This window comes from Hibiscus syriacus, unplaced genomic scaffold, assembly GCF_006381635.1.
Source record: "Hibiscus syriacus cultivar Baekdansim isolate YM2019G1 unplaced genomic scaffold, ASM638163v2 tig00117021_pilon, whole genome shotgun sequence".
In the NCBI taxonomy this organism is placed as follows: domain Eukaryota; kingdom Viridiplantae; phylum Streptophyta; class Magnoliopsida; order Malvales; family Malvaceae; genus Hibiscus; species Hibiscus syriacus.
Window position 1 is genome coordinate 1,596,568 of NW_024063527.1, and position 25,355 is coordinate 1,621,922.

The window sequence follows — 25,355 nt, forward strand, 5'->3', positions numbered from 1 at the left end:
TTGCTATACTTTACTCTTTTTATGGTGAACAGTTTAAACGTTTGGAGATGGAAATATTAGTGAACGGTGAGAATTGTAGAAGGCGGGAAACAAGTGTTAGAAAGATCCGGAACCATTGAAACGCCCCCCTGTTTCTCCTCTCGCCATTGTTAGTAGCCAAATTTAGCCAACCTTTTCAACTTTTTCAAAAAACTAAGGGAACCCCAAATCGGTTTTAGGTTTTGCTTTCGTTTTTTTCAATATTTTCTCCACTTGTTGGAGAGATCGTCGTCGTTGATGTTTGTTGTTTCTTTTTCCCCATCATTGGGTTTATGCATGAAAGGATTCGAACCCCTCATTCCTGCCACTGGAATATGCATCATTTTGTTGCAAGATGTTTGCTTCTCTTTCTTGGGACCCTTATTTCTTTGGTCCATTCAAAGACAGATTCCCCAGATGGTATGTACACTATTTCCCTTGTTCTATCTAGGATTTCTAATGCTTCAATTCTTAGATATATTATATGCTTTTCAATTGTCATATATCTGAGCATTGTTTATCAGGGGCTGATGTATGCAGCCTTGGAGGGTAGCAACTGCATATATATTATTTTGGGAAAGCTGCTAAATTTAGTTTAATGTGTTAAGGTGAAGGAAAAAAATTAAGGAAATTTTTATAAGAGTATTAGAATTATAGACCCATTTTTTAGTTTCTAGATCTGCCACTGTTGTTTATATTATCCCCTGAAAGCATCAACCGTTTCGGCTCAAGAACTTGTATGTCTAATGCATCAAACTGATCAACATAAACGTAAACCCATAGATTCTGACTCTTGGTAATTGCATTCTCGTAGTTTCTGCCCTTAATGTGATGTTTAAAAGCCTAAATAGTCCTTCTCAATTGCGCGGTTGGAAAAGCAGTGGTGGTGACCCTTGTGGTGATTACTGGGAAGGGATCACATGTTCAGGCTCATCCGTAACCGAAATGTATGTTATTCCCATTACTTCTGTTATTCTTCCCTACCTGTCTTGGGAACCAATCTTGCATTTTTTCTATTATTCAACAGGTTATAATTGGATTAAAAATATTGCAGAAACTTACGAGACCATAATCTCAGTGGACAATTGGGGTACCAGTTATCGAGCTTGTCTTCAGTAAAGATCTTGTGAGCATTTGCTTCCCGAAATAGGCGAAGTTTAATGTCATATATTCTGTTTCTTATTATTATTTTAGTTTTTACTTGTTAGAAAGTATAATCTGAAGGCTACGCATTGTTGGTCCTAATACAGTGATGTCAGCAAGAACAACCTCAATGGTGATATTCCATATCAACTACCTCCCAATGCTCAACGCATGTAAGTCATATGATCTAAATTAATCAACTTGAAAACTCTTTTCTTCAATTTCTTTTGTAACTCTGTATCATATGTTTGATATAACTTTTTGACCATTGGTTTTTCATAGATAATGGAGTCGATCCAAATTTCTGGTCATTGGTTTTCCTTCCTTAAAGTTATGTTGGTTACAGCTTTTGAAAAGTAGCAAATTATTGTTTCACTAATACTTTGAACTTGCTTATTTAAATTTATCCTTTTATCCATTTCTGGTAATACTAAAAGGTCAAGACTAACACCTATTATCTTTCTAGATTTACTTGATCAAATCACCTAAGTAAGATTAATTTGTTTTAATACAAACATCATTTGTTACATTCTCACCTTACAAATGATGAAAAAGTTTGTTTTTGATCTCTTTAATCTTCATGACATATCCAAGGTGCATTTGTTTGATTCTCTACAATATCACACATATCTTACTAGCTCAATTTGCAGAGAACTTTCTGAAAACAATTTCAATGGCAATGTGCCTTACTCGATATCTCAGATGACCAACCTTGAAGAAATGTAAGTGAAGTATTTTTTTTCTTTCTTATTTCATTACAGTTTGGCCCGTTCTTACCATGTCTAAGTAGTTGGTTGGTTCCTGTAGAAATCTTAGCCATAATCAACTCAATGGACAGTTGAGTGATATGTTTGCGAAAGTTCAAAAAATTAAATCATTGTAAGTATTGGTGAAAAAATGATTTTTTTCTTGTTGCAAATCTTTTGCAAACCTTAGCGCTTACTAACATATGAACTGGCATACAGTGATGTATCAAACAACCAACTGTCTGACAAGCTGCCAAATTCTCTTGCAAATCTTTCAAATTTAAACAGTTTGTAAGTGGCAAAATTTTCCGTTCTTTTTTTTAAGTTTTATTTTTCTTATCTTTACTCTTACAGGTGCCTTGTTGATAATTCTGTTTTCTCTTGTGCAGGCATCTGCAGAACAACCAATTCACTGGTACAATAAATGTCCTTACCGACCTTCCCCTCAATGATCTGTAAGTAGCCAGCCGATAAAACTTGTTTAAAATGATAGTTTTTTTCCCATTCATTCATTGAAGCTGATGATAATTCAAGGAGACCACACAACTATCAATCACTGTCATTTCTTTCAGGAATGTTGAAAATAACAAATTTACTGGATGGATTCCTAATGAGTTGAAGGGGATTGACAAACTAAGGTGAGTATCTTCAAATTCCACCATTTATAATTCTATTAGTTCTCTAAAAGTGGTTTCCTTACTTGTAATCATCCATTTGGAAGAACTGGAGGAAATTCTTGGTCAACAGGGCCAGCTCCCCCTCCACCCCCTGGTGCACAACACCGCCGTCGCCCTAATAAACAAGAGAAGGATAGTGAAGGTTCAAATAAATCTCTTCGAAAAGGATTAATTATAGGTTTTTCATGTTTTGGCGGAATCTCTCTTCTCCTTTTTCTTCTTTTTGTATTTACAAGAAGAAAGCCACCTCCCCCATCCTCTCATTTCCTTGATGAAGATATGATCAGTGCGCATAAAGGTTTTACTCCCCTTCATTCACAGGAGTTGGGCACTGGAACTTATGTTGGCATTTTGAAAGAACCCAAAGGTATACATTTATATGTGGTTTCTGCATGTAACAATCACAAGTAGACTTGCCTTTCTAACTGTTTGCATCATACTCGTTTTGCATAAACATGCAGGAGTTTTCTCAACATTTCAAATTGTTACAGTATATGCTAGTTTTCCCACAATGCATGGTGCCAATCAAAGTACACATTTATGTGAATTTTTGGAATTTGCAAAAGAGGCTGGACAAACTTTTCAAGTAGATATTTTTTACTGTGGCACTAAGTTTTCTGCAGAGAATAGGATTGACATGTTTTAGAGATATCTTGACCGGCTACTCCCTGTCATTTTTGGCCTTTGGAGCATCTTTTGATTGCTTGGTAACTAACTAATAATAGTTTAACTGATTATATGATGTTTATTGATGACAGATTTTAAGTCGACGGATCCAGGTAACGCTGATATTAAGTCATTGCTAAAATCTCCATCAATGGGCCTTAGACGTTCGATATCAGGCCGTGTGTCCTTCAGTGAGAATGAGTTTGCAAACCGCCTGAAAGGAAGAAAAAGCACTTCTGTTCAAGTTGTACCTTATTCTTTGGCAGATTTACAGAAAAACACTGATAATTTTGCACCAGAACGCCTTTTGGGCGAGGGCACCATTGGACGTGTTTATAGGGCAAAATATCCAGAAGGAAAGGTTAGCATTTTTTGTTCCCCTTTTCTCCATTTCTTATTAAATACATTTTTAAGATGCCATCTCACTAGCTTCTGTACTTGTTCTCAGGTTTTAGCAGTGAAAAAGATAGATTCCTCACTTTTTCAAGGCCAGAAGCCAGAAGATTTCTCAAAACTTGTTACAAATATCTCAAAGCTTCATCATCCTAACATTGCTGAACTCGTTGGCTATTGTTCAGAACAAGGGCATAATATGCTAATATATGACTATTTCAGAAATGGCTCACTTCATGAGTTCCTACACGTAGCTGATGATTTCAGCAAACCCCTAACTTGGAATACCAGAGTCAGAATAGCTTTAGGTGTAGCCAGGGCTGTTGAGTAAGTCATTATACATTCTTTTTTTGGGGGGTATCTTCTTTATTCACTCTTTTTCAGTATTGGTTATATTGAACAATGATCACATTACTCCGAGAGTTTCAAACCTGCAATGTTCACAAATTTTAGCACGTAGATTTTGTGTGCACTTGAGCTTGCAGTTTCAGACGTCAACTTGAATACTCAATCCGGATATTATATGTTTGCAGTTGTAGAGTTTAAAATGGATCAGGAGTTAGCTGAGATAACACCTATTTTTCTTAACTCATAGAACATTGCAGTAACTTGCCAAAAAGTTATACCTACCTACCGAGTGATGATATGATATGTTAGAAATGTTGCTGATTTTTTCCTTAAAATTTTAACCCAGTGGTGCAAATTGCTTTGTTCAGGTATCTCCATGATGTTTGTTCTCCATCTATGGTTCATAAGAACATCAAGTCATCTAATATATTGCTTGATCTTGAACTCAATCCTCATCTATCTGACTATGGCATGGCATGCTTTCATCTGGTTAGCATTACTTGGAATCTAATAGATCCTTTCTTTTAGTCTTTTTCCTGGTTAGAGTATATATATGTCCACTCAATTTTAATAGTTGCTCAAATTTCTGATCATTTCAAATGTACCCTGAAACCTATCATACCTTTTTCAATGTTATAAAATCTAGAAGTGTTTTGTTTGTCCTGCAAGTAACCTATAAAGTTCTAGTTAATAAAAGAAGGATTAATGCATGATTTAGTCCATAAATTTGAGCATAGAATTATATGATTCAAGATGATTTCATTCTATAATTGATTACTGTGCTGATTTGATAAAGGGTGTTTGGCTTTTGAGGCAATTATAGTTCATTTTTCAAGCTTGGATTAATGGAAAATATTACCTCACGGTTTTCGAAGTCGGAAATCGAAATGATGGTTAACTTCTGTGCTGTGGAACTTGGTAGTTTATTCTAGGAGTTTCAGTCTTAGCTTTCATATTATTTTCAGTTTTATGAGGAAATTGGCATGATATTGTATGAAAGAAACATATCAGCTCCTGTTTTAGGATTCTATGGTTAGTATTTCAACCATAATGTCATGTTAGAAAAATAAATATTATAACTTCATTTTATTTTCAGCGTACAAGCCAGAACCTGGGGATGGGATACAATGCTCCAGAATGTACAAAGCCATCAGCATATACACTAAAGAGTGATGTGTACAGTTTCGGGGTGGTAATGTTGGAGCTATTGACCGGCCGGATGCCCGTCGATAAGTAAGCCTAAATCATTCAATCAATCCTTGTATCATTTAGCCAAAGTGTGTTGAGTTAATAGTTGAAATGCTGGTGCTTTGTGTATCAGTGAAAGACCAAGATCAGAGCAATGCTTAGTGAAATGGGCCAGACCTCTGCTTCATGACATTGATGCACTGGCAGGAATGGTTGATCCTGCCTTAAGGGGACTCTATCCTCCCAAATCACTCCCTCCGTTTGCCGATATTGTTTCCCTCTGTGTACAGGTAAACTGCAACATTACAGTCACCATATTATCTCTATGTTACACGTACTCAGTGAAAATGTTGGTTATGGGTAAAGAAGATGAAATTCATAACTAGAGAACATGATATTGGTTTTGATTCTTGTGAAGGGCATTTACTATCATGAGTTCAAGTTGTAACAGTTATTCTGGCTTGTTTGGTCAGACGGATCCGGAACGTAGAGCTCCGATATCTCAGGTGGTGCAAGCATTGGTACGGTTAGTTCAACAATCAACCTTAAACATGAAGGAAGATCTTTCATCTTCTTGCCGGACAACTGACACTGAATATGAAATTGTTTGATTATTTCCATTATTTATTCTTTTCATAGATTCTTATGTATTTCTAGCAGTTTTTTAAGTGCTATGTACCATAGTCTTTATTCTTTAATAATCATTTCTCTTTACGTTCTCATAAATGCAGTTTTTTTTTTGGCATGTTTGGAAAGTTGAATTTGTAATCTTTCAAACAGAATGTATGTATAAGTTTTGATTGTAAAACAGGTGTTTAAATTCTTGTTAATTTTAAGTGTATAGTAAGATTTCATTCCGTTTCCATTTTCAGGTCACACCTTAAAAGAAATTGCCCAATAAAAGTGGGACATGTGACCTCCGTTGATCTTTTTCATTTCTTCCTTTTCATTCTCATTTTCTTACGAAAATAAAATATTCTAAGTCATAACAAATTAGTTTCACACGTTTTGATTGCAAAAATCAAACTATTCGTAGGTGAAATCAAAACTTCAACTCTCAAAAATTAGTGCAAAAGCACTTTGATTTCACTTATAATGACGATAAAAGATACTTTTGGAATGAAAGTTAGATCCTACTTCAACCCAAAAAAAAAAACTTTAGGCACTGGTTTTATAAGCAAGGGTAAATTACAAGTTTTAATCACTAAGACGTTAAATGTTGTTAGTTTGATGTCGTGACATGTTAGTAAAAAAGTTTAATTTTAATTTTAACCCCTAAACTTTAGATAAAATATTAATATAGGCAATAGACAATAAACAACAACAAAAGCAAACAAAGAGGTAAAAACAAAAGAAATGAAAAAGTATCATCTCAATCCTGATAACGAAATGATCGTCGATTAATTTTAATTGTAAGAAAGCTATGTTCAACTAAAAGATTAACATAGTTCCACTTCAAGCTAATCTAACAATTGACAATGACATATTGAAAAAACTAAACTTTTAGTTTTGGCTAGGATTTGAAGAGAATATAAGGTTTTTCGATGAATGAATCGGAAAGAAAAAAAGAGTAATTCAATGATCTTTTCAATCAAAAAAATAATCAAATGACAAAAAAGTAACTATCAATTTGAAGTATGAGAGACTTAAGAAATTTTTTTTAAGGAAAGAACTTTAACGTGTCATATCAAATTTTTTATCGCCATATTACAATTATAACTATAATGAAAATAAATTATACGTTCAATAAATGTATTGCAAATTTTAAAAATTCAGTGATCAAAATGCAAGTGTTATAAAAATTCAAGGGCCATTTTTGTAGTTTACCATTAATTTCAACTAGACTGTTATCTGTGACTAATACATTTAATAATCACACAGCAAAATACAAAATTAAAACTGAGATTCGATTAGGTAAAATTTAAGTGAACAACTGAAGATTTTAATTAATTAAAAAGGGCTTACATAAAGCCTAGTTGGTGAACATGTAAGTGAAGTTAGCAAAGGTTAGGTTTATGTAAAATCCAGTTGATGGCTCCAATTTAATATGATATCACAAAAGCTGATTTTCAGGCAAAAGAAAAATGCCATAGCATTTTCTGATCTAATAAAATTACATTACCTAATACCACATATCTCCAGAACCAATAAAATTGGAATTATATCAAGAGTAGAAGCTGCCACTAATTTATCACTCTAATAAAGTGTGAAAAGGGTTTTCATCACAAATATTTTTCATTAAGAAAATAGGTTATTTGCATCTCTACACCAAATCACTATATCACAACAAAACAATGCCTCATATCACAACGTTTACCATAAAAACTCAACCTACCCTCCATCGTTTTGGCTTTGCCTACTCAGAGTCCTAGTTTCAAGGTTCAATCACTAATAGAGGCTGCAGAAGGATTACAAACAAGAATGTCAGAATCAAATATACTTCAATTTTACAATTCAATACACACACACACATAATTGAAATCAAGGAAGTTAAGAATACTCACCGTGTCAACGCTGACTTGTTTACCATCTTCTGCAACGATCTCAACTATGGTTCCCGATTGATCAGCCTAAAGAAATAAGCATTTTCCAGTTAAGTGACATAAGCAAAAGTTTTGACAATTTCATACTCTGGTTATGACAACATTCTCTTGATTAAGGGGTGTATAACACATTACAGTTAGCCACTACAAGTGCTGCAACCATGGGCTGTGATCACCAAAGAGAACCAAAATGCATGGTTTCGGGTTAGTTGTTGAAAGTGCTCCAACAGGAAAAGCTAATCCAGACTATGTCTTGCTTATATTTGGCTAGTTTAAGCCATTATAACTACTCGTGTATTTTTCGCAGTATATGATACAAAACAGAGCACAAATGCATGCAATGAACCTCAACCAATGCCATACATCATAAAAACTGTAAGACGTTCATAAATATGGTTTGGAACATTTTTCCTCTCACTTGAAAATAAACCCCACATCTTTATATGCTACAGGTGGCCTGAGGGATTTTGCTAGGGACACTTGATACCTCGTTGGGTTGGGCTGTCGAGCACCTGATGAAAAGTGGTCTCTAGTTCCTATAATCCAACAATCTCACCGCACCCCTATCCCCTAGTGATGCTTGGGAGACTTAAACTGCAACCTTGCTCTAACATCTCTAAGGAACAAGTCTCTACTACTAGATTAAAAGCTATTGCCGTTGGTTAGCGGGCAATTTATTAACTTCAAAACTAGCAGCACAAAACACCGTGTGCATACATGCTGCAAAGCAGGATAAGGGGATTTGCGGGGCACTTGGTATCCTGGCAGGTTGGACTATCAAGCACATGATAAGTTTAGGGTGATCGCTAGCCCTCATAAGCCAAAAGATACCTTGAGACCTTCATTAGCGCATTGGTTATCAAAATCCTGTCCCCATTTCTTGTAAAACTTGTCATGTAAAGTAAGACACCCCATTCTTCGAAAGCTTTAGAGTTATATCTCACAATTTCTTTCAAAGTTCAGACCTAAATAAATCAACATTATTCTATACTGGGAAGATAGAAGTTCTAAAATATTAACGGGAGAAAATGTCGAAGGGTAGTAGTATTTGTATGACAAATCATTATATCTTTTCTAGGCAGAAAAAATATGAACTTACCTCTATTTCATTCATCAACTTCATTGCCTCAATGATGCATAAGACCTGACCCTTCTGCACTTTGTCTCCAACCTACAGTGAAAGCATTTTGCTTAAGTCCAAAGGGCCAAAGTGAATCAACCACAGGATAGACATAATAGCAGCACCATTAAAATCCAATAAAAATCAACATGGGATATTCACCTTCACAAATGGTGGTTCACCGGGAGCCGGACTTATGTAAAATGTACCAGCCATTGGACTTTTAAGAGGTGGAAGTGATGATTTGGCTGACATAGGAGCAGCTGGCGAAGGTGCTGAAGTTGGGGCAGCAGATGCTTGACCAGAAGGTGGAGGTGCAGGGACAGATGGGATTGGGGACATTACTGGTGGTTGAGAGGGTGACTGCATCATAACAACTGGAGCTGCAGATGGTGGTTGGGGCAACGCCTCCTTTTTCCGGATTACCAGTTCACAGTCAAGTTGTTTAAGCTGCAACTCCACAATATCTCTTGAATCAACTAACCTAGAAGAAAACATGTAATAACAATTAAATTGAGTAAACTTTGGGGAAATGAAAAAAAGCCAAAAAATCAACAATAAAAAGCTTACTTTACTAGATTTGAAACTTGATTAAGGAATTCTGAGATTGATTCTTCCGTGGCCAAAGCTGGAGGAGAATCATCGGTTGATGGCTTAGCATTTTTCACTTCTGCATTTGGTGCCCCTGATTTGACTGTAGGTGTAGCAGAAGCATCTGATGATCCGTCAATGGCAACCTTGAAGGCAACAGATGATCCCAAAAACATGTATATAAGGAATCAATACTTGGAAACCAATACTCTAACCAAAATCATTTAAAAAAGCTTACCTCATTAAGTTGGCTTTTCACCACTGTAGAAGAGTTCCAACCAGGTAGAAAACTCTGCAATGTAGAGACCAGTAAAATTTTCAATTCAACAGAGAAAGACAAGAATTAAGTAAACTTGACAGAACATAAAATTTCAGAGGACTTTTTTATTCTCTCTATAATTTATAGCAAGAAAGCAAAATGTTTGAGGCCTGCACAGTGCAAGCAGAAAGATGTCAAGTTCCAACTATTGATGAGCCTCGCAATTTCAATATTATTTTTCAATGTTTATGTCCAAAAATACGGGGCTCGTATGCAAATAAAACGGCATACAAAACAGTTCTAAAAGCCAGAAAAATCAATTGCAAAGATAAACAATCATCTTCTCCTCTTTTTGCTACTAATTTTACCAGCAAAAACACATGGATCCATGCTTAGAATAGACCAAACAACGGAGAACACCAATTCACACTCTTCCACTAGCAAACTTAAACGTAGCAAGAAAGCAAATAAAATCAAACGCAAGATTCACATAATAGAAGCAGCTAAAATGTAGAAAAAAGAGAGGAAATTAAGAAGGATTAAGTTACCTTGGAGAAGAATAGAGGGATTGGGTTGGAAGAGAAGCGAAAGGAGAGGTTGGAGAGCTGAAGGTTAGAGGAAGGAGGCAAAGTAGCGGAGGTTTTAGCAACGGAAGTGAAGGCAGCGGAGGCTGTTGTTGAGAGTGAAGACGCCATTTATTTTAGTATTTCTTTTCAACCAATACGATTGGATTTGTAGGACAAAAACAGAGAAGACGGAAAGGACAGCAGCTTTGGGGAATCCGTCGAGGAGAGAAGTGGATGATGATGATGAGCTGTGTGTTTTGTTTTGTTTAGGGGCCCATCAAATCCAACACAGACGTCTTTCTAGTTCTACTTCATTATATCCATACTTTATGTTATTTCTTCTTCTTCTTTTTATTTGATTGTAGCGTTACAGCATTGTCTTTCTCTGCTAGTTCTTTAACCAAGCTTTCACTTTTTTATTATCAACTGTCGATTTAAGTGGTAAATAACTTGATATCATTTAAATATATTTTAAATTTGAGTCTTTATATATATGTAGAAATTCTCCACCGAAAAATTCACTCATTAAGACCAAGTACACGACTCGAATCAGTATGAATTAGTAAAGGCAAAGCCTTTACAAACTGATAGTAACAAAAACAAATTATTCTCTTTATTAAAGTGACCTAGCAAATTAATTTAGTATGTGACATATTTAATGACAAATTATTTATCTCGTTAATAATTTAATGACAAATTCGATAAAAGATTGAAAATCGGTAATATCTAATTTAATTTACTCAAATTAAAAATTGCCTATGCTATGCGACATATTTAATATCCAAATGCCACTAAATTATGACGTTTGATAACGAAAGCGTCAACTAAATTATCAACTGTTTTTACGTTAATTTGATGGGTAAAGTATCTAAATGGTTGTCTAATTTTTGAGAGTTTATAATTCTACCATCGGAAAAGAAGTTTTTTCGATTGAGCCAATTTTTAGGACACTGTTTATTTAATTATTTGTTGTTGACCAAAAAATAATAATTTTAGTGACCACCATTAAATTCTCTAACGACGTATCACTTTTAATAAGATGATGATACGTACCATTCTTAATGAGATAAATATTAATAACACACTATCACTAGTAAAACATTAACATATCTTGTGTTATCATTTAATCTTTATAAAAAAACAAGAAAAAATTTCAGTTACCATGCATAAGATTCAAACTAAAAAGTTTTAATATGAATATCCGTGCACATGTTGGTCCATTTTGTATAGATTCGAAGTCCAATATTTATCTTGAAAATATAATACCTCTTTATTTAATAAAAAAAATATCCAATGCAAAAATATTACACCCAAATAATGAATTTGCCATTACTGAGAAAAGAAAATTTCAAGACTTGATGGTTCAGTTTAGTTTGTTCTTATTCTGCATGTACCTAGTTTTAGTATATAGTAAAAATAATATTTATATTATCTTACACGTAAACGTTAAAAAATATAGAGTGGAAACATGCCTTTTAGAGGGCATTTACGAAAAATGTCCAAAGTAGTGCAACACTTTTTTTTTGATAAGAAAGTAGTGCAACATTTTCGTGGTGAATTTTCTTGGGAAAATTTTTTCTTCCAATCAAAACAGCACGTTAAATATGAGCATGGATTCTATTCTCACGGTAATGGCAAGGGAATCCTACATTCCTAGAATTAACACCTAACCTAAGTTATGATATTATGATCAGAAAGCCAAGTGCATTATCCCACCTACCTGTACTCTACATCTTCCTGGGGTATTTGAGCTTGGATTGATCTTCAGGATCGTCCATGTCGTTACAGCGCTTCATTAAGAAAGAATCGAGAGTTTTCTGCTTCCCTGGGCTTCCTTGTTGGACGGGGTCGAGAGTTTTCTTCTTCATCGGACTTTTAACTTCTTGGCTGCTTGAAACTTCCAAAGCATTCTCTTGGCCATCAAGCATCTAATCATAAAACAATTCAATTTCAGTTTACCAACTAAAAGAAATTAAGATCTGAAGAGTTTTATGAACCCTCCACCCTAAATTCGAATTAGATTTTGCTTCGTATCTGAATGTGTGATATAGACAAGCAGAAGCAAAGTACCTGACCCAGATTTTCCAACTTGTGCTGGACAACATCCCTAAAATGTAAAGCAGATTAGATATAATAATGATTCATCATCAACATCTGTGTGATGGCATACTGGATTGACCAAGATTAACAAACAAGATAATGAAACCGCATACCATATGATGTCATCGACTGTGTCATTTGCTAGCAGATAGTATATATTCACTGAAGAGACCTAAGAATATGAAGGCATCCATGTCAGAAAACAAAATAAACAGACAGAACATTGAGCAGCGGGAGAATATGTATGATTACAGAATTAAAAGAAATTCATCCTGTTCCAGACAAGTCCTAGATACCATAATATCATCAGAGGTAAAACTCATAAAGTCAGATTATCAACAAGCGACGTGATGGAAAAACAATTTTTTCTTTTTTCAAGATTAGTGCTATTTTCCCTGTTAGATTATTAGAAATATAATTACTGTGATTCAATTTTAACTTTAGCATAGCAAAAGGTAAAAAAACCTAAAGCGCCAAGCAGAGCCTAATGAGATTGTCCTTTACAACTTTCATGCAGAGTCCGTTCAGACCTGCATAAATTTTGGAATGAAAATATTGGCTTCATGAAAAGTCATAAACATGAGTACAGCCTATATAGTCTGTTACGTAATATCCAAATCCGAAGCCACATAATTGCTCTAAAACCCAAATCCGTATATTATCCGCATTAAGTCCAAATATTACTACCTGAATCTGAATCCTAATTAAATAAATAATGCACCAGATATCCAAAGTCGCTAAATATCTTAATCTAGCAAGAAAAAAAGGTTAAAATAAATATTTTATAAATTGGATTGGATAATGGATTTGAATATCCGAGTCCAAATCTATATCCATAGAAATAAAACCGATTCAGGTGGAGCCCATATATGAATCCGTTACCTACAAAAGTAAAACAGATTTGAAGAATGGATATCCGAGAGTTGATATCTGTTTCCTACAGTAAGTAATTAGAATATTTGAATCCAAATTAACAATATCTGAATCAACTAAAAGCAGATTGTACATCCGCAAATATCTAAATAAACACTATCTGTCGCCATCACTAGTTATCTGGTACTATTGCTGTCTCAATACCTCTCTCTTGATCAGCACATCAAGCCAGGCTGCAACTAAGTAATTCTAGATGCCGGACTCTTCATTTGGTAGAAGACCTAGGAGCTCCTCAAACATGAGCCCCATGGTAACTCAAGGGGAATGGAAGAACACTATTTCAGAAACTGTCTTATTTAAGATTTTATTTGGATATTATGCTATATTTTTTTGGTTCAATTTTAATTTTAATATATATTAAGGATCTTTTAGATTAGATAATTTATTTATTTATATTCATTAGCATTTTCCAAGCATTAGGGCTTTAAGGTTATATTGGTATTTCTTTTATGTTTCAACTACAGTTGAGGGGTTTACCTACATATTAGGACTATTAATATTGAGATTTAGTCGAGTTATTCTGTTTTGATTCATGAGGAAGTGATATTTTAAAATATTCGAGAGTTTTGAGTGCTTTTGAGAAATTTTGGAGATTTTACTGGGACTTTCAAACTATTTTTAAAGTCTGTTCTAAATCACTTTCTGTGGAAACTGAAAAACAGGTTTGTTTTTGCAGTGTTTTTCATTTAAATTAAAGTTTACAGAGTCTTATAAAAGACTTCAGCCTAGTGTTTTACCCTGCTAGGACGTCTAATAACTATACAAAACATTGGAAATTTAAATTAGAGATAAGGTAGAGGAGTTTGCGAAATTGGGAATTGGGTAGGCTTGACGAGGGGGTAATATGTAGGGATTGGTTGGTAGTTTGTATTGGGTTTTGTTGTTTGATGGTAGGAGTATGATTGTAATTGGTCTTATGTACTGCTGTTGTATCTGGTTTTTTAGTAATAAAATTAATGGCATTCTTTTCCTCCATCCAATGTCCGCTGAACTACCTATGTAGATTGGCGGTTATGATGGGGGTTTTAACGAGGCCATCTTTCTATAAAAAAAAGGTTAACCTAATCTAAACTAACTAAGAATAATAACAAATAACACATAAAAAACTGCCTAAGTATATCCACAACTCACACTTTCGGTTCATGCAATTGTAAATTTTGAAGTTCTCATCAGAGTTCACTTTCACAAAAAATATATTGTGATTCTAAATTCCATAATATCCAAAATGATATTCATCAGACATAATTTCTCTGGTGATTTACCTGGCCAATCCTATGAGTACGATCTTCTGCTTGAATCAGGTCACCTGGAGTCCATGACAACTCTGCAAAGATAACAGTACTTGCAGCTGTTAAAGTCAACCCGACACCTCCAGCTTTTATAGATAGCTGCCACAGAAAAGCAAAAGCAAAATGAATATCACATTTGCCATAAGAGGGAAAAAACTCCCAATTTACATTGAAAAATAAAGGATAAGAAACATAAAACTTATTAGACAAAAAAAGAGTGATACCACCGCAGCTTTGATAGCGTCCTTCTCTTGAAAATCATTAACCAAAGCTTGCCTTGCAGTTGCAGGGGTGGTACCGTCAATTCGAATGCAACCCACTTTCTTCTTCTGTAAGTTTGGAACATCTTATAAGAACAGGTCAAAACTTTAGAAAAACTCAGGACGAATTTAAGTTCCCTTACGAGAAGAAACTGATGTATTGCTTCAATCATTGGCTGATGATGTGCAAATATTATAAATTTGCAGTCTGCCTGCAATGATTACTTGTAACAAATAAGTACGCAAGGACCAAAAGTATGAAAATCCAACACAAGAAAAGAAAACTATAAGGTTTCACGAAAACTGGAGAATCATAATTGCAAAAATATATTAACACATCGAGGGTTGGATATTTCAGGTGTCAGGAATCGCAAATTGCAGCTTCTTTCAAGTTTTGAGGTAGTAGAATTCAATATCCAATGCAGATCCTTGTATTAGATTTCCCCAGGTTAAATCAATGGTAGGATGGAATTTCATATCTCCATTGGCATTATTCTCAAGCGTCAGATGGAGAGCATTACAAGGCAGATATTTTGCCAGAAAATACAAAATAGTATCATAAAATCAGTGTCAAAGAAGGAAAGTTGCATTTGGGAACTAAAAGTAGTATTAGTAATAGGATTCTATTAACATGGTGGATTTGAAAGAAAAAAAAATGTAATAATAAGCTTATAACTATAATTTGAATTCTCTTTCATCATGGTGAGACTTATTTACACAAAACTGTTCCAGTGTACAATGTACATTTATAAATGCAAAGGTTTGTAAAGACAAGTACAAAACGCACCTCAATGATAGTTCCTAGATAATCTAGAACTGCTGGGATCTTAGCTTCAGCAGAATCAGTGTAAATCTGGAGGGCGAGGATGAAGCTAATAAGGAATTTAGTCAAGCTTCAATTATAAATAAATAATGCCGATACTACGAAAGAAATTGCACATACACTACGAAAGAAATTACACATACATACTACTACAACTCAGTAAAATGAAAAAAAAAGACCTTATTTATGAGATTCTTCTGCACAAGTTTGAGTGATTTAACCTCCTCTTCTGACTTGCATGCAGTGATTTTGCCCTTTACAACCTCCAACTACAAAATAGTTCAGTTTAGTTGTATTAGGTGGCACTTTTAGATCCATATTAACCTTCAGAAAAACCTTCCGAAAGAACCCAGTGACCCATTGATGCCAACATATCACTTTCACATTTCCACCTCAGTATACAGAAGAATTACAAGAAGATTAAAACATAAAAAGTCGAACATGATGGCAAAGTTGCTGATCCAAACAAGTATTATAAGCCACTATATGCACGTTAACATACAAGCAGAACCTAAATAATGCGGGAACCTAAGCTGGTAAGAAATTAGGGGTCTATTGAATTATTGATCTATCAGCAAAACATTGAATTACATTATTAGCCAATATTTACAACAAATTATCAATATTAATACCGCAAGTAATATACAAATTAGTCAAACAAATTTAGTTCAAGATCTAGATACCATTGCAATTTCATCATTGATTCAGATCAAATTCAAATTAACAGGCAACTATTACAGATTGAATTTACCTCACGAAACAAACAGCGGATTTGTTTCATATCCTTGTCAGTTAATTCTAGGAACACCTGAGAATTTGTTTCAAATTAGAAAAAGTCAAATAAAGATAAATCCATACAAGAAAACATTCATACAACGGTATAATGAACATGCATACATGGGTATCAATAGTTGCAGAGAACCAGTGAGATATAAAAATTGGATGTTACGAACAAGTTGACAAGGAATTCTTCTGGTTGCAAAAGAAAATAACTTTTTAATATAAAGATTTAATATACTTCCAAAAGAGCAAAAGAAGCAATGTTTAATTGACACCCCGCCTGTATATCTTGGATGTTTCCAACTAGACCGCAGCTGCATCGTTAATCTTTTTTTAATATGTTGGTTGTTAAGTAGTCCAGTAAACTGCTGATGATTTAAGTACCAGTCCCACTTCTTTTACTTCTTTAGACAAGCAAAGTATAACGTAATTGATTATAGACAAAAGCAATATTTATTACCATCCAACTATTGAATATGAAGCTCACTAAATGAGGCAAGTAAACTGAAAAGGAAAATTAGCCAACAGAACATTATCATATATGTACCTGTTGCCTGCGCTTCATTGGTAGTTGACAGAGAACATCCTTCTTAAGCCTGCGGATCATGACTGTAGCCTTCATCAAATTGTGCAATTCTTCGTGATTACTAGCACCTTGATAAGTTCCAAATACTCCCTGGAAGATGGGACAAAGGACAAAAGTTGTTCAATACCTAATGTAGTGGCAATCCTTAAAAAGTTAAAGATTTGCCATCCTCGGATGAATGTCACTTACACCTTTGCAATAACGCTCACCATAATCGAACACTTTCCTATATACAGTAGGATACAAAGCTTCCAGCTGCAAGTTGTACAAAAATGTTGACAAAATTATTAAAATGCAACGTCATAAAGCTCTAAATCTAGCAAAGCATATTTCCTAGATAGCATTTATAGAACCTGCTTGAACAGCTCAATCGGCCGGGACATAGCTGGTGTTCCAGTAAGTAATATTGCATACTGAGCTTTCTGAAATTTCAACAAAAAGCAACACTAAGAAAAACTAAAAGGAATCAAAATATGCAGTAAACTGTTCATGATACTTTTAGCTAATTATGATCATCGCTGCATGCTTCAATCCATCCATATTAACAATCAACAATCTCATTGATCTTATAGTTGATCACTTTGTGTTCTATTTGGCAAATTTCTTGCTGATTGCTTCACCCCACTCAGCCGGGTAATTGGTCATATTCATACTACCTGAGAAGTGAAATAGTATCATTCTGGCGTTTTAAATTGTCTATATTGAATTATCATCCACTTTCTTCAGTAAACCAGCAACCTGGAGCATTTTGAAAACCTAGCCGTCTATAATGGTAAAAGGTGAATAATTTCTTTCGGGAAATTAAGAAACTCATAATATAGTTAAGTGTGAACATAGTCAAATAAAAAGTAGTTTTAAGCTTCTATCACCATCTATCATAAGAGAAATACCTTTATAACGGGAAGGGAAGCAGTTGTCCTCTTTGCTTGACCATTTTTCAAAAAATGAGATTCATCTGCAATCACAACCTACAAAAAGGGGGAAATCAATGGTACAAGCATGCGCAATCAAAGAAAATGTCCATATAAACAGGAAATCTATACGCTTCAAGCAAGAGGCATGTACTGAAAACCCAAAAATGTGTGTTGACAAAAAATAAAAACAGCCAAGTCAAACCATTCTTGCTAAACATGATGTGTCCTACAGCCTTTCAAAATATTTAAAAAAAAATCTCTAATATAAAAAACTATAAAAAAAAAGGAATTAAGTCATTTCGTTCTTAATAAACTAAGCAGTGGTGTTAAGGCAAGCATCTAGGCCCACAGCATTGCAACTTGGTGTCAGACAACATAAGTGCGTCAAACAATTTCTGGCAAGGAAAATTTGATCGGGCGGACACCTATGTGTGAAATACATTCGACTAAGAAAAGAAACACGCTGTCTTTTAAATTGGATGTGTGTTAGATATACTTGAGTCCTTTATCTACTAGGTTTCTGGTCTCCTAAGACTCTTATCAGCTAAGAAATTATCTCAAGTATAAAACGCAAAAGGAGAAAAGATTGAAAAAACTTGAAACGTACAAAGATTGTACTTACCTTGAAATCTGACGCCACTAATATATTTTCAAGTTTTGCTACCAAATCATAGGAGATTATGTTGAACAGACCATCAAGATGAATACCACCCTTGCTATTTGAGGATAATATTGTGAATCCACTTCTATTTGACCCAGCCATTTGGGAGAAAACAACCTATAGATGTTAGTAGGATCATTTCCAGTTTTTCTTCAATGTTGGTAGGAAACATGAAATGGAATCATGACAACATACAACTATATCTGATGGAGGAATATTGAGCCATTGTTGAATCGTCTGCATGACAGAAGAAGTATAAGCATCCCCTCCCCCCAAAAAAAGACCTTTTTTAAATCCCTCAAATAATTTAAACATGAAGATGACGGGCACTTACTGAAGCCCAATGCAAACGCAAAGAAGATGGCGCAAGTATAAGAACAGGCCAAGAGTCACGAACACATGCAGCAACAGCAATAGCCTGCCAAGCCAATAAGGGTTTAATATGCAGCACAAAACTAAAAAAATATAATCAAAAGGGATAAAAGTAGTAAACTAGGTTCTTTTGTTAAACTTTAGAAGAATGTTGGCACAACATGTTTTGAAAGTCAATTCTAGTTTTTTGTGATAAAACATAGTTTGTAGTACTTATCATCAAACTCCAAAGTCCAAACAATTAAACACCACTCATAAAACACCAAAATATCTCCTTGATAAAACTTGCTATTATAATAAATTGTTTGTGCACAAGAGCACGATAAAGAGGTGGAAGCATTATTACAAGGTATTCTTTAGTGAAAAACAACAATATTTAAAGCTAGTAATAGAAGAATAGTCACATAAATCTTAAAGGAAAAGGTAAATATTCATGGCTAGTATAACAAATGAAAATTTAGCAATCATAAAAATTTAAAAAGTTAATGTATTATGCAACATAAAATGAAAGATTGAAATGCCTTCTCATGAACAAATTTGCTAGTTATCAACATATTGAACATCTAAAAGGTCATAATACACTAAGGCCTTCAATAGCATTGCTTTTCAAACTGACTTTTCAAGCCAAAACAAAAAGATAAAATTTCTAGCTTTTGGCTTCTCAAAAGCCCGTTTGGGTGCCAAATTATAAATTCACCCCTCATTTATATTAAATTATAAATAATCGGTATGGTTTATATATTCAAATTAAATTTTACAAACAATATTAAAAAATTATACTATATATATCACAATATTAACAATGTGTTAGCATAATATTTTTTAAAACATTTTTTTTTATAGAAGTTGGAGGTCTCATTAAAAAAAATTTAAAACATTTTTATTACAATCTAAGTTGAATATTATTTTTATAGGAATTGAAAGCCTCGTTAAAAACCTCCTTCATGATTAAAGGAGCTTATAAAGAAGATCCTTAATCAGCGGGAGGAGGAAAAGAGTGCCTTAGATTTCATTAACCATAGAAAATACACGATACAACCAGGGAGCCACCCCCAATATAAACAAAACACCAAAAACAACCTCAAACAATCCTACCAGAACCAGCCTAATCCAACAAAGCAACAACAACAGCCTACAAAACAGACTGGCCAAACACAAAGCCTAAACGTGGCCCGATAGACGCCCAAACAAAATAAAACAACAATAATAAAAAGCCAAGGGTAACAGCTGACTAAAACCATAGAAACCAACTTCTAACTCAAATGCCACCAAGATTCTCATGATAAGAATACAAAAAAGCATGCACATAGCCGCATTTCCACCACATTAACTCGTCTTGTCGGCTAAGACCATCCGAACTTCTAGCTCCAAACAATAAGCATGAAGCAGATCACCTGAAACTTATACTCCTTCCCCCGCCATAGTCTTCCGAAATCAGATACACTATTGAGCCATTAGACTCCCAACCCAATTCTTTCCCAAATTGCAAGGAATCGATCGTTTCCTTCTGTTGGGACTGCCCCAATGCTGGAAAGTCAGAATCATATATGAATCTACCATCAATAACAGACACCTCTTCCTCCCACTGCACCTTACTCTGATGGCTCTTGCTTCGGTTTCCCCTATACGTTCTTTTGGGAGCTATAAAATTCTCTTGACAAATTTGGTCAGATCTATATTTGTTGCCAAAACCCTCCTTAGGTCTCATGTACTGCCTTGCGTTGCCCTTTGGATTTTTGTATGCGCAGTTGTAAGACAGGCCCTCGTGAATCCCATCCTCCACCACCCTTGACTCAACCCGACCATCCAACATGGTGAAATCAATATAATAATCCTTCGAGCCCTCAAAAGCACGTGCAGGCTCAGTATAGGTATCTTCTTTCTCCCTCTCCGCGTGAACCAACAGATCCACTTTATCCTTAAGGCTCACATCTTCCAATTCCCTTGACACTAAGTGACCATCCAGAATGGGAAAATTAATAAAATAATCCTTACTCCCCTCATAACCATGTGCAGGCAAACAATTGTCCTTAAAGACATCCACTGCTTCTCTCTCCGCGTGCACCAGCAATGTCTCGTGTTCCCCCACTTCCTCAAGTTGCGAAAGAACCATCCCCTGACCCACAACGGCACTCCTCGGACCCATCATCAATTCATCGCCTATGTTCCTGTCCTCCACACCCTCACCCGACAAGAAGCTGCCTCTAGCACTACCCCCCAAACAACATAAAAAAATTTCTTCTTTCTCAAAATACCTCTCGGCAGACTGCAGCTCCGAAGAGTGCACGAATATTCCTGCTTCTTCAGCACCCACCTCCAGCTCGGGGAACTTAACTGGAGAGACACCAACGAGCTCCCCCACCTTGGATAACGGCGATGCGAATGCCTCTTCCAGCGAAGACGACTCCACCCCCTTAATAAAAATTCTGCACCATCCTACCAAGCTGTCTTTGAGAGTTGAGAGCTTACTCTCGTCAACAGAACCAACAATGGGAGCCTCCATATGACTAACATCCTCCACTACACTCTTGCCCTCGACTGGATATGGACCAGAGAACTTCTTCCTCCAGAAAACATCACGAGGATGATATCTCACCATGAAAACTCTAACTTTGTTACCTTGAATCCAAGATCTATAACACAGTTGATAGCCTTCCTCGCGTCTTCCAGTCTGGGGAAACGAACAAAGCCAAACCTACTTCCTCCCTTGCTTCTTTTATTAGGGATGAAAGAATCAACCACCTCGCCATATTTATCGAAAAATAACCAAAGACCTTGGTAATGAAAACTCTCTGGAATGTTGAAAATGATCACTGTAACACAATTTTTCCAAACAGGAACTCTCACCTTACTCGCCATCAAATAGAAATGAAAAGGAAAAACGACAGAAAAACTTATCTAAAACACCTGATTTTTAGAGAGAATGAGGAGCTTCTCTCACTAACACCTTAGACTCGGAAAGGGTTCTTTGATTTGAAGGAGTATATCTAAGTTGAATATTTGTTAATACAAAAATAATACTAACATGTAATGATAATGACACGAGGAAAGAACTAAGAAGAATACTTTTCATTCGAGTTCATTATTCCATCAGTTATGAAATTTTTATTAATTTGTAAGAGTTATGTTTGTATATGATTTATATATTCGACTTAAATTTTAAAAAAAATCATTTAAAATTTACGTTCCATATATCATTATATTAATGAATTTGAATATCATTTAAATTAACTTATTTTTTACTTTACAACATCATATCTAAAACTATAAATTTTAACTTTTTTATTGAAGTTGTAAACAACTGAAATCCTAGACTGCGCTTTCCAAAAGCAATGTTAAACTAGCCCTAAACATTTATTATAGTTTTAATTCAAAGGAAGAAAATACACCCTGACTATAAAACGTTGTTGATACATAATGCATAAATTAGAAAAACATGAGTTTCAACTCTATATACGCTTCTGTCACTGAAAATAAAGCAGTAGAGAATGTCCATGAGCTACAGCCCCCCCCCCCCCCAAAAATAACTCAGAGAACGCTTGCAGATTCTTTATGTCTTTAATTCTTTATTTCCCATTTGTTTGGTGGGGGGTATTTCCCATGAGATATCCTAGTGTGGAACACAAGTTATCTAGATAATTCTTATAAATGCATTGTACAAAAGAACAGTTCATATATACAACAACAACTACTTACCTGTAAAGTCTTTCCTAGTCCCATTTCATCAGCTAGAAGTGCACGTCCTCCATGTTGCAACACAAACCTGAGGGAAAGAATAACCTATAGTAAAAGCATCACAGATATAAAACTAAGGAAAGAGGAGGTAAAAATTCTTATTTTCTTAGAAAAAGTACTAATCCATGCATCACAAAGAAAAGGTTTGATGAGGAAAACTCTCCACAATTATCACATACCTGACACCCTCCCGCTGAAATGGTAGAAGCTTTGACTCAATACACTTAGGAATCCTGTCATACAGCTCTAGGGAAAAAGAAAAGGAAGAAGCCAAGAAATAAGGGGAAAATATGAACTACTAAACAGTATAACGGTAAATACTAAATACCAATAGAGAACTCAAATATAGGCAACAGGTGAATGGTAATGGTCTATCAAGGAAAACTGGCAAAGAGATATTCTTACTATCATATAAAATTACCTTGAAGATCTGGGAGTGTGGCGGCGGCAGCTACAGCACGTTGCACCAAGGGATGTAAATTCTCTACCTATAACATCACAAAATAATATTGAGACATATTGAAGTCAAACTCAGCAGTTTAGCAACAAGGTAGTGTATTCTTAATGTGAGAGAAACAAAATGAAATTATTTATGACCTCAACATTACAACCAGATATTTCAGAAAGAACTTTTTCAGCTGATGACAAAGAAGATTGCGGGAACATCCACAATCTGCAGGTTCAACAGCATCTGATCAGGCTAAGGTGCATTTACATTAATGCCAGAGAAAATTTGCCAGCCATAAAGTCAAAATTGTCAACATCAGAGTGAAAGCAGGAACCTTTCTTTTGCATTCCAAGTGGCTTTAGGGATCTTACGGAAAGCATCAATTAAAACCTAAGTAACGATAAAAGAATAGACGGTAAGTGCAAACTAAAAGCAGTTTCACTTTGAGGAAGGACTGTTTTTTTTACCTGGTTATAGGGAAATTTTGCAGCAATGTTTCCAGTGGCGTGGAGAAAAAGTTTGAGGGAAACCCTGGGTTCTTGTTCCTTGGAGCATTGATCAGCTGTTGGACAAATATACGTTCAAAGAAATCCAACCGCTTTACATTTATATAGAATAATAGAAGTAAAAGAATACATAAATGAAAAAGAAAGCAACTTACCAGGTTTTGCTTTTGGCGCAATTGATGGAGGCAATGCTCTGGACAAAACTTCACCCTGAGTTATAATCATAAATGAAAAGAGAAGAATATTGAAAACCCAAAAATTGAAAAGAAACCCATATTCATAATATAAAAAAGAAGAGAAATGCCAGAAAAGTGAAGTATTAGTAAAGTAAAGACAGTAATTGCCATCTGATAAAGAGAATGGATGATAGGTTGTTGAATGTAGGGAGGAGAAGAAGAGTGACGTTGCTGAGAGATCTTCTGGAGAGCGTCTCTTTCAAGAGAATCCAATTCTTCAACGCTCAACTCCCATTCATCCAATTCCATTTTTTGCAGCCAACTTCTGGTTTCGCGTCCGCCTTTGTCTTTCTTCCCTCTCTCATATAATTGAAATACTTCGTTTTCTACTCGGTTAATGGGTGGAGTTTCTAGTCTTTAACTTAATAAATTTTTGGGTACATTACTAAATTTTATTGTATACTTTTAATTTTTTTAGTTTACTCATTGAATTTTATATATTGAACTTTTTTATCACTCTGTCGTTAATCTTGTAACGACGCTATGATGTGACAATTAACATCAAAATGACGTAGTTTTGGATCTTATATAAAATCAAATTTATATCAAAACGATGTAGTTTGGGTCTAAATAAAAAATATAGTTCTCTTCGTTTTTCCTCAGCTTCAATGAACTAAAATTCTGACCACCACGTCGGCTACCATTTCGAACTTTACAACTGTATTTTGATTTACCAAAATGAAATTATAACTTTTGCCTTTATTTTTTAACCAAAATACCGTCCATTGATTCTAATAAAACCATGAAATCCTCCATGCGATGGTGCATCTAACACTCCCCTTCTTTCAAAACAACACCGTCTCTTTCTCTCCTTCCCAATACTTAACTCACACTCCTCTATTTGGTAAGCAAACCCAAAATGTCACTCTACAATTTTATATCTTTGAAATTCAAATATCCCCAATTTGAAATCAATAATTTCCAGATCGTAGATCCTCGGTTTACTGGATTTGTTGCTATTTTTTTCTTTTCGCATGTCTGGTGCTAGTAGGTGGTGTTGTTATTTGTTGAGTGGTTTTGTAAAATTGTTAGGTCATTGATTTAGTTCCTTGTGGCAAGGAATAATTCATTGAGGCTTGCTATTTAGGGGTTAGTATTTTATTTGTAAGTTTCATCCTAGATTGAGTATATCATAACTATATTGAAGGGCCCAAAAATTAGAGTTCATTCTAAGTTAAAGAGAAAGAGAGGTCGTTGGAGATTGCTTCCTCGAGGAAAGAGACACTAAGAATATAATTTGAGTGATATCAACTATAGGATTTGGTACATTTTTCGGTTAAAAAAACACTAAATTTGCATTTAAAATGATAAAATATATTCGGTGATTTTTTTTTTAGAATCATTGGCCTTCGGTGACCGACTATGGTTAGAACGGCGATCAGTATGGTGGTCGGAATATGGGAGGAAGAAGAAAGAAGAAATAGCAAAAAAATGAAAAGAAACAAATAAAATTA

The 25,355-nt window shown here is 34.9% G+C and overlaps 3 protein-coding genes across 3 annotated transcripts; 1 reads left to right on the forward strand and 2 right to left on the reverse strand.

The window, feature by feature from the left end:
• The first annotated feature begins 318 nt into the window (after positions 1-318).
• On the forward strand, positions 319-5,833 carry LOC120195885 (protein STRUBBELIG-RECEPTOR FAMILY 5). Its single transcript, XM_039197824.1, has 16 exons — positions 319-438; positions 833-965; positions 1,073-1,144; positions 1,269-1,334; positions 1,812-1,883; positions 1,969-2,040; positions 2,127-2,198; positions 2,297-2,362; positions 2,480-2,545; positions 2,629-2,951; positions 3,343-3,611; positions 3,699-3,970; positions 4,360-4,480; positions 5,088-5,224; positions 5,313-5,469; positions 5,653-5,833. The coding sequence occupies exons 1-16, from the start codon at positions 354-356 to the stop codon at positions 5,788-5,790; spliced, it is 2,121 nt and encodes a 706-aa protein (XP_039053755.1). The 5' UTR covers positions 319-353; the 3' UTR covers positions 5,791-5,833.
• A 1,510-nt stretch (positions 5,834-7,343) lies between these two features.
• LOC120195887 (biotin carboxyl carrier protein of acetyl-CoA carboxylase 1, chloroplastic-like) lies at positions 7,344-16,172 on the reverse strand. Its single transcript, XM_039197826.1, has 8 exons — positions 16,162-16,172; positions 10,241-10,401; positions 9,672-9,725; positions 9,413-9,579; positions 9,005-9,326; positions 8,822-8,893; positions 7,684-7,749; positions 7,344-7,577 (listed from the first exon to the last, which is right to left on the reverse strand). The coding sequence occupies exons 2-8, from the start codon at positions 10,385-10,387 to the stop codon at positions 7,554-7,556; spliced, it is 852 nt and encodes a 283-aa protein (XP_039053757.1). The 5' UTR covers positions 10,388-10,401; positions 16,162-16,172; the 3' UTR covers positions 7,344-7,553.
• On the reverse strand, positions 11,857-24,222 carry LOC120195886 (SWI/SNF-related matrix-associated actin-dependent regulator of chromatin subfamily A-like protein 1). The gene is made up of 24 exons (XM_039197825.1): positions 24,010-24,222; positions 23,821-23,875; positions 23,627-23,721; positions 23,494-23,549; positions 23,309-23,384; positions 23,133-23,199; positions 22,891-22,957; positions 22,673-22,739; positions 18,939-19,022; positions 18,800-18,841; positions 18,566-18,721; positions 17,920-17,997; positions 17,383-17,451; positions 17,219-17,284; positions 16,991-17,119; positions 16,415-16,471; positions 15,843-15,932; positions 15,628-15,693; positions 14,984-15,052; positions 14,805-14,909; positions 14,554-14,679; positions 12,472-12,530; positions 12,329-12,365; positions 11,857-12,186 (listed from the first exon to the last, which is right to left on the reverse strand). The coding sequence occupies exons 1-24, from the start codon at positions 24,148-24,150 to the stop codon at positions 11,986-11,988; spliced, it is 2,058 nt and encodes a 685-aa protein (XP_039053756.1). The 5' UTR covers positions 24,151-24,222; the 3' UTR covers positions 11,857-11,985.
• Positions 24,223-25,355: the final 1,133 nt, after the last annotated feature.

Coding starts and splice junctions, on each gene's coding strand:
- LOC120195885 (XM_039197824.1), top strand. CDS start 354: ATGCATCATTTTGTTGCAAGATGTTTGCTTCTCTTTCTTGGGACCCTT. Junction 1,335..1,811: donor CCTCCCAATGCTCAACGCAT/GTAAGTCATATG, acceptor CTCAATTTGCAG/AGAACTTTCTGAAAACAATT. Junction 2,952..3,342: donor CATTTTGAAAGAACCCAAAG/GTATACATTTAT, acceptor TATTGATGACAG/ATTTTAAGTCGACGGATCCA.
- LOC120195887 (XM_039197826.1), bottom strand. CDS start 10,387: ATGGCGTCTTCACTCTCAACAACAGCCTCCGCTGCCTTCACTTCCGTT. Junction 9,726..10,240: donor TCCCTCTATTCTTCTCCAAG/GTAACTTAATCC, acceptor TCTACATTGCAG/AGTTTTCTACCTGGTTGGAA. Junction 7,750..8,821: donor AGTTGATGAATGAAATAGAG/GTAAGTTCATAT, acceptor TTATTTCTTTAG/GCTGATCAATCGGGAACCAT.
- LOC120195886 (XM_039197825.1), bottom strand. CDS start 24,150: ATGGAATTGGATGAATGGGAGTTGAGCGTTGAAGAATTGGATTCTCTT. Junction 19,023..22,672: donor GACTAGGAAAGACTTTACAG/GTAAGTAGTTGT, acceptor TTGGCTTGGCAG/GCTATTGCTGTTGCTGCATG. Junction 16,472..16,990: donor CAATGAAGCGCAGGCAACAG/GTACATATATGA, acceptor ACAAATTCTCAG/GTGTTCCTAGAATTAACTGA.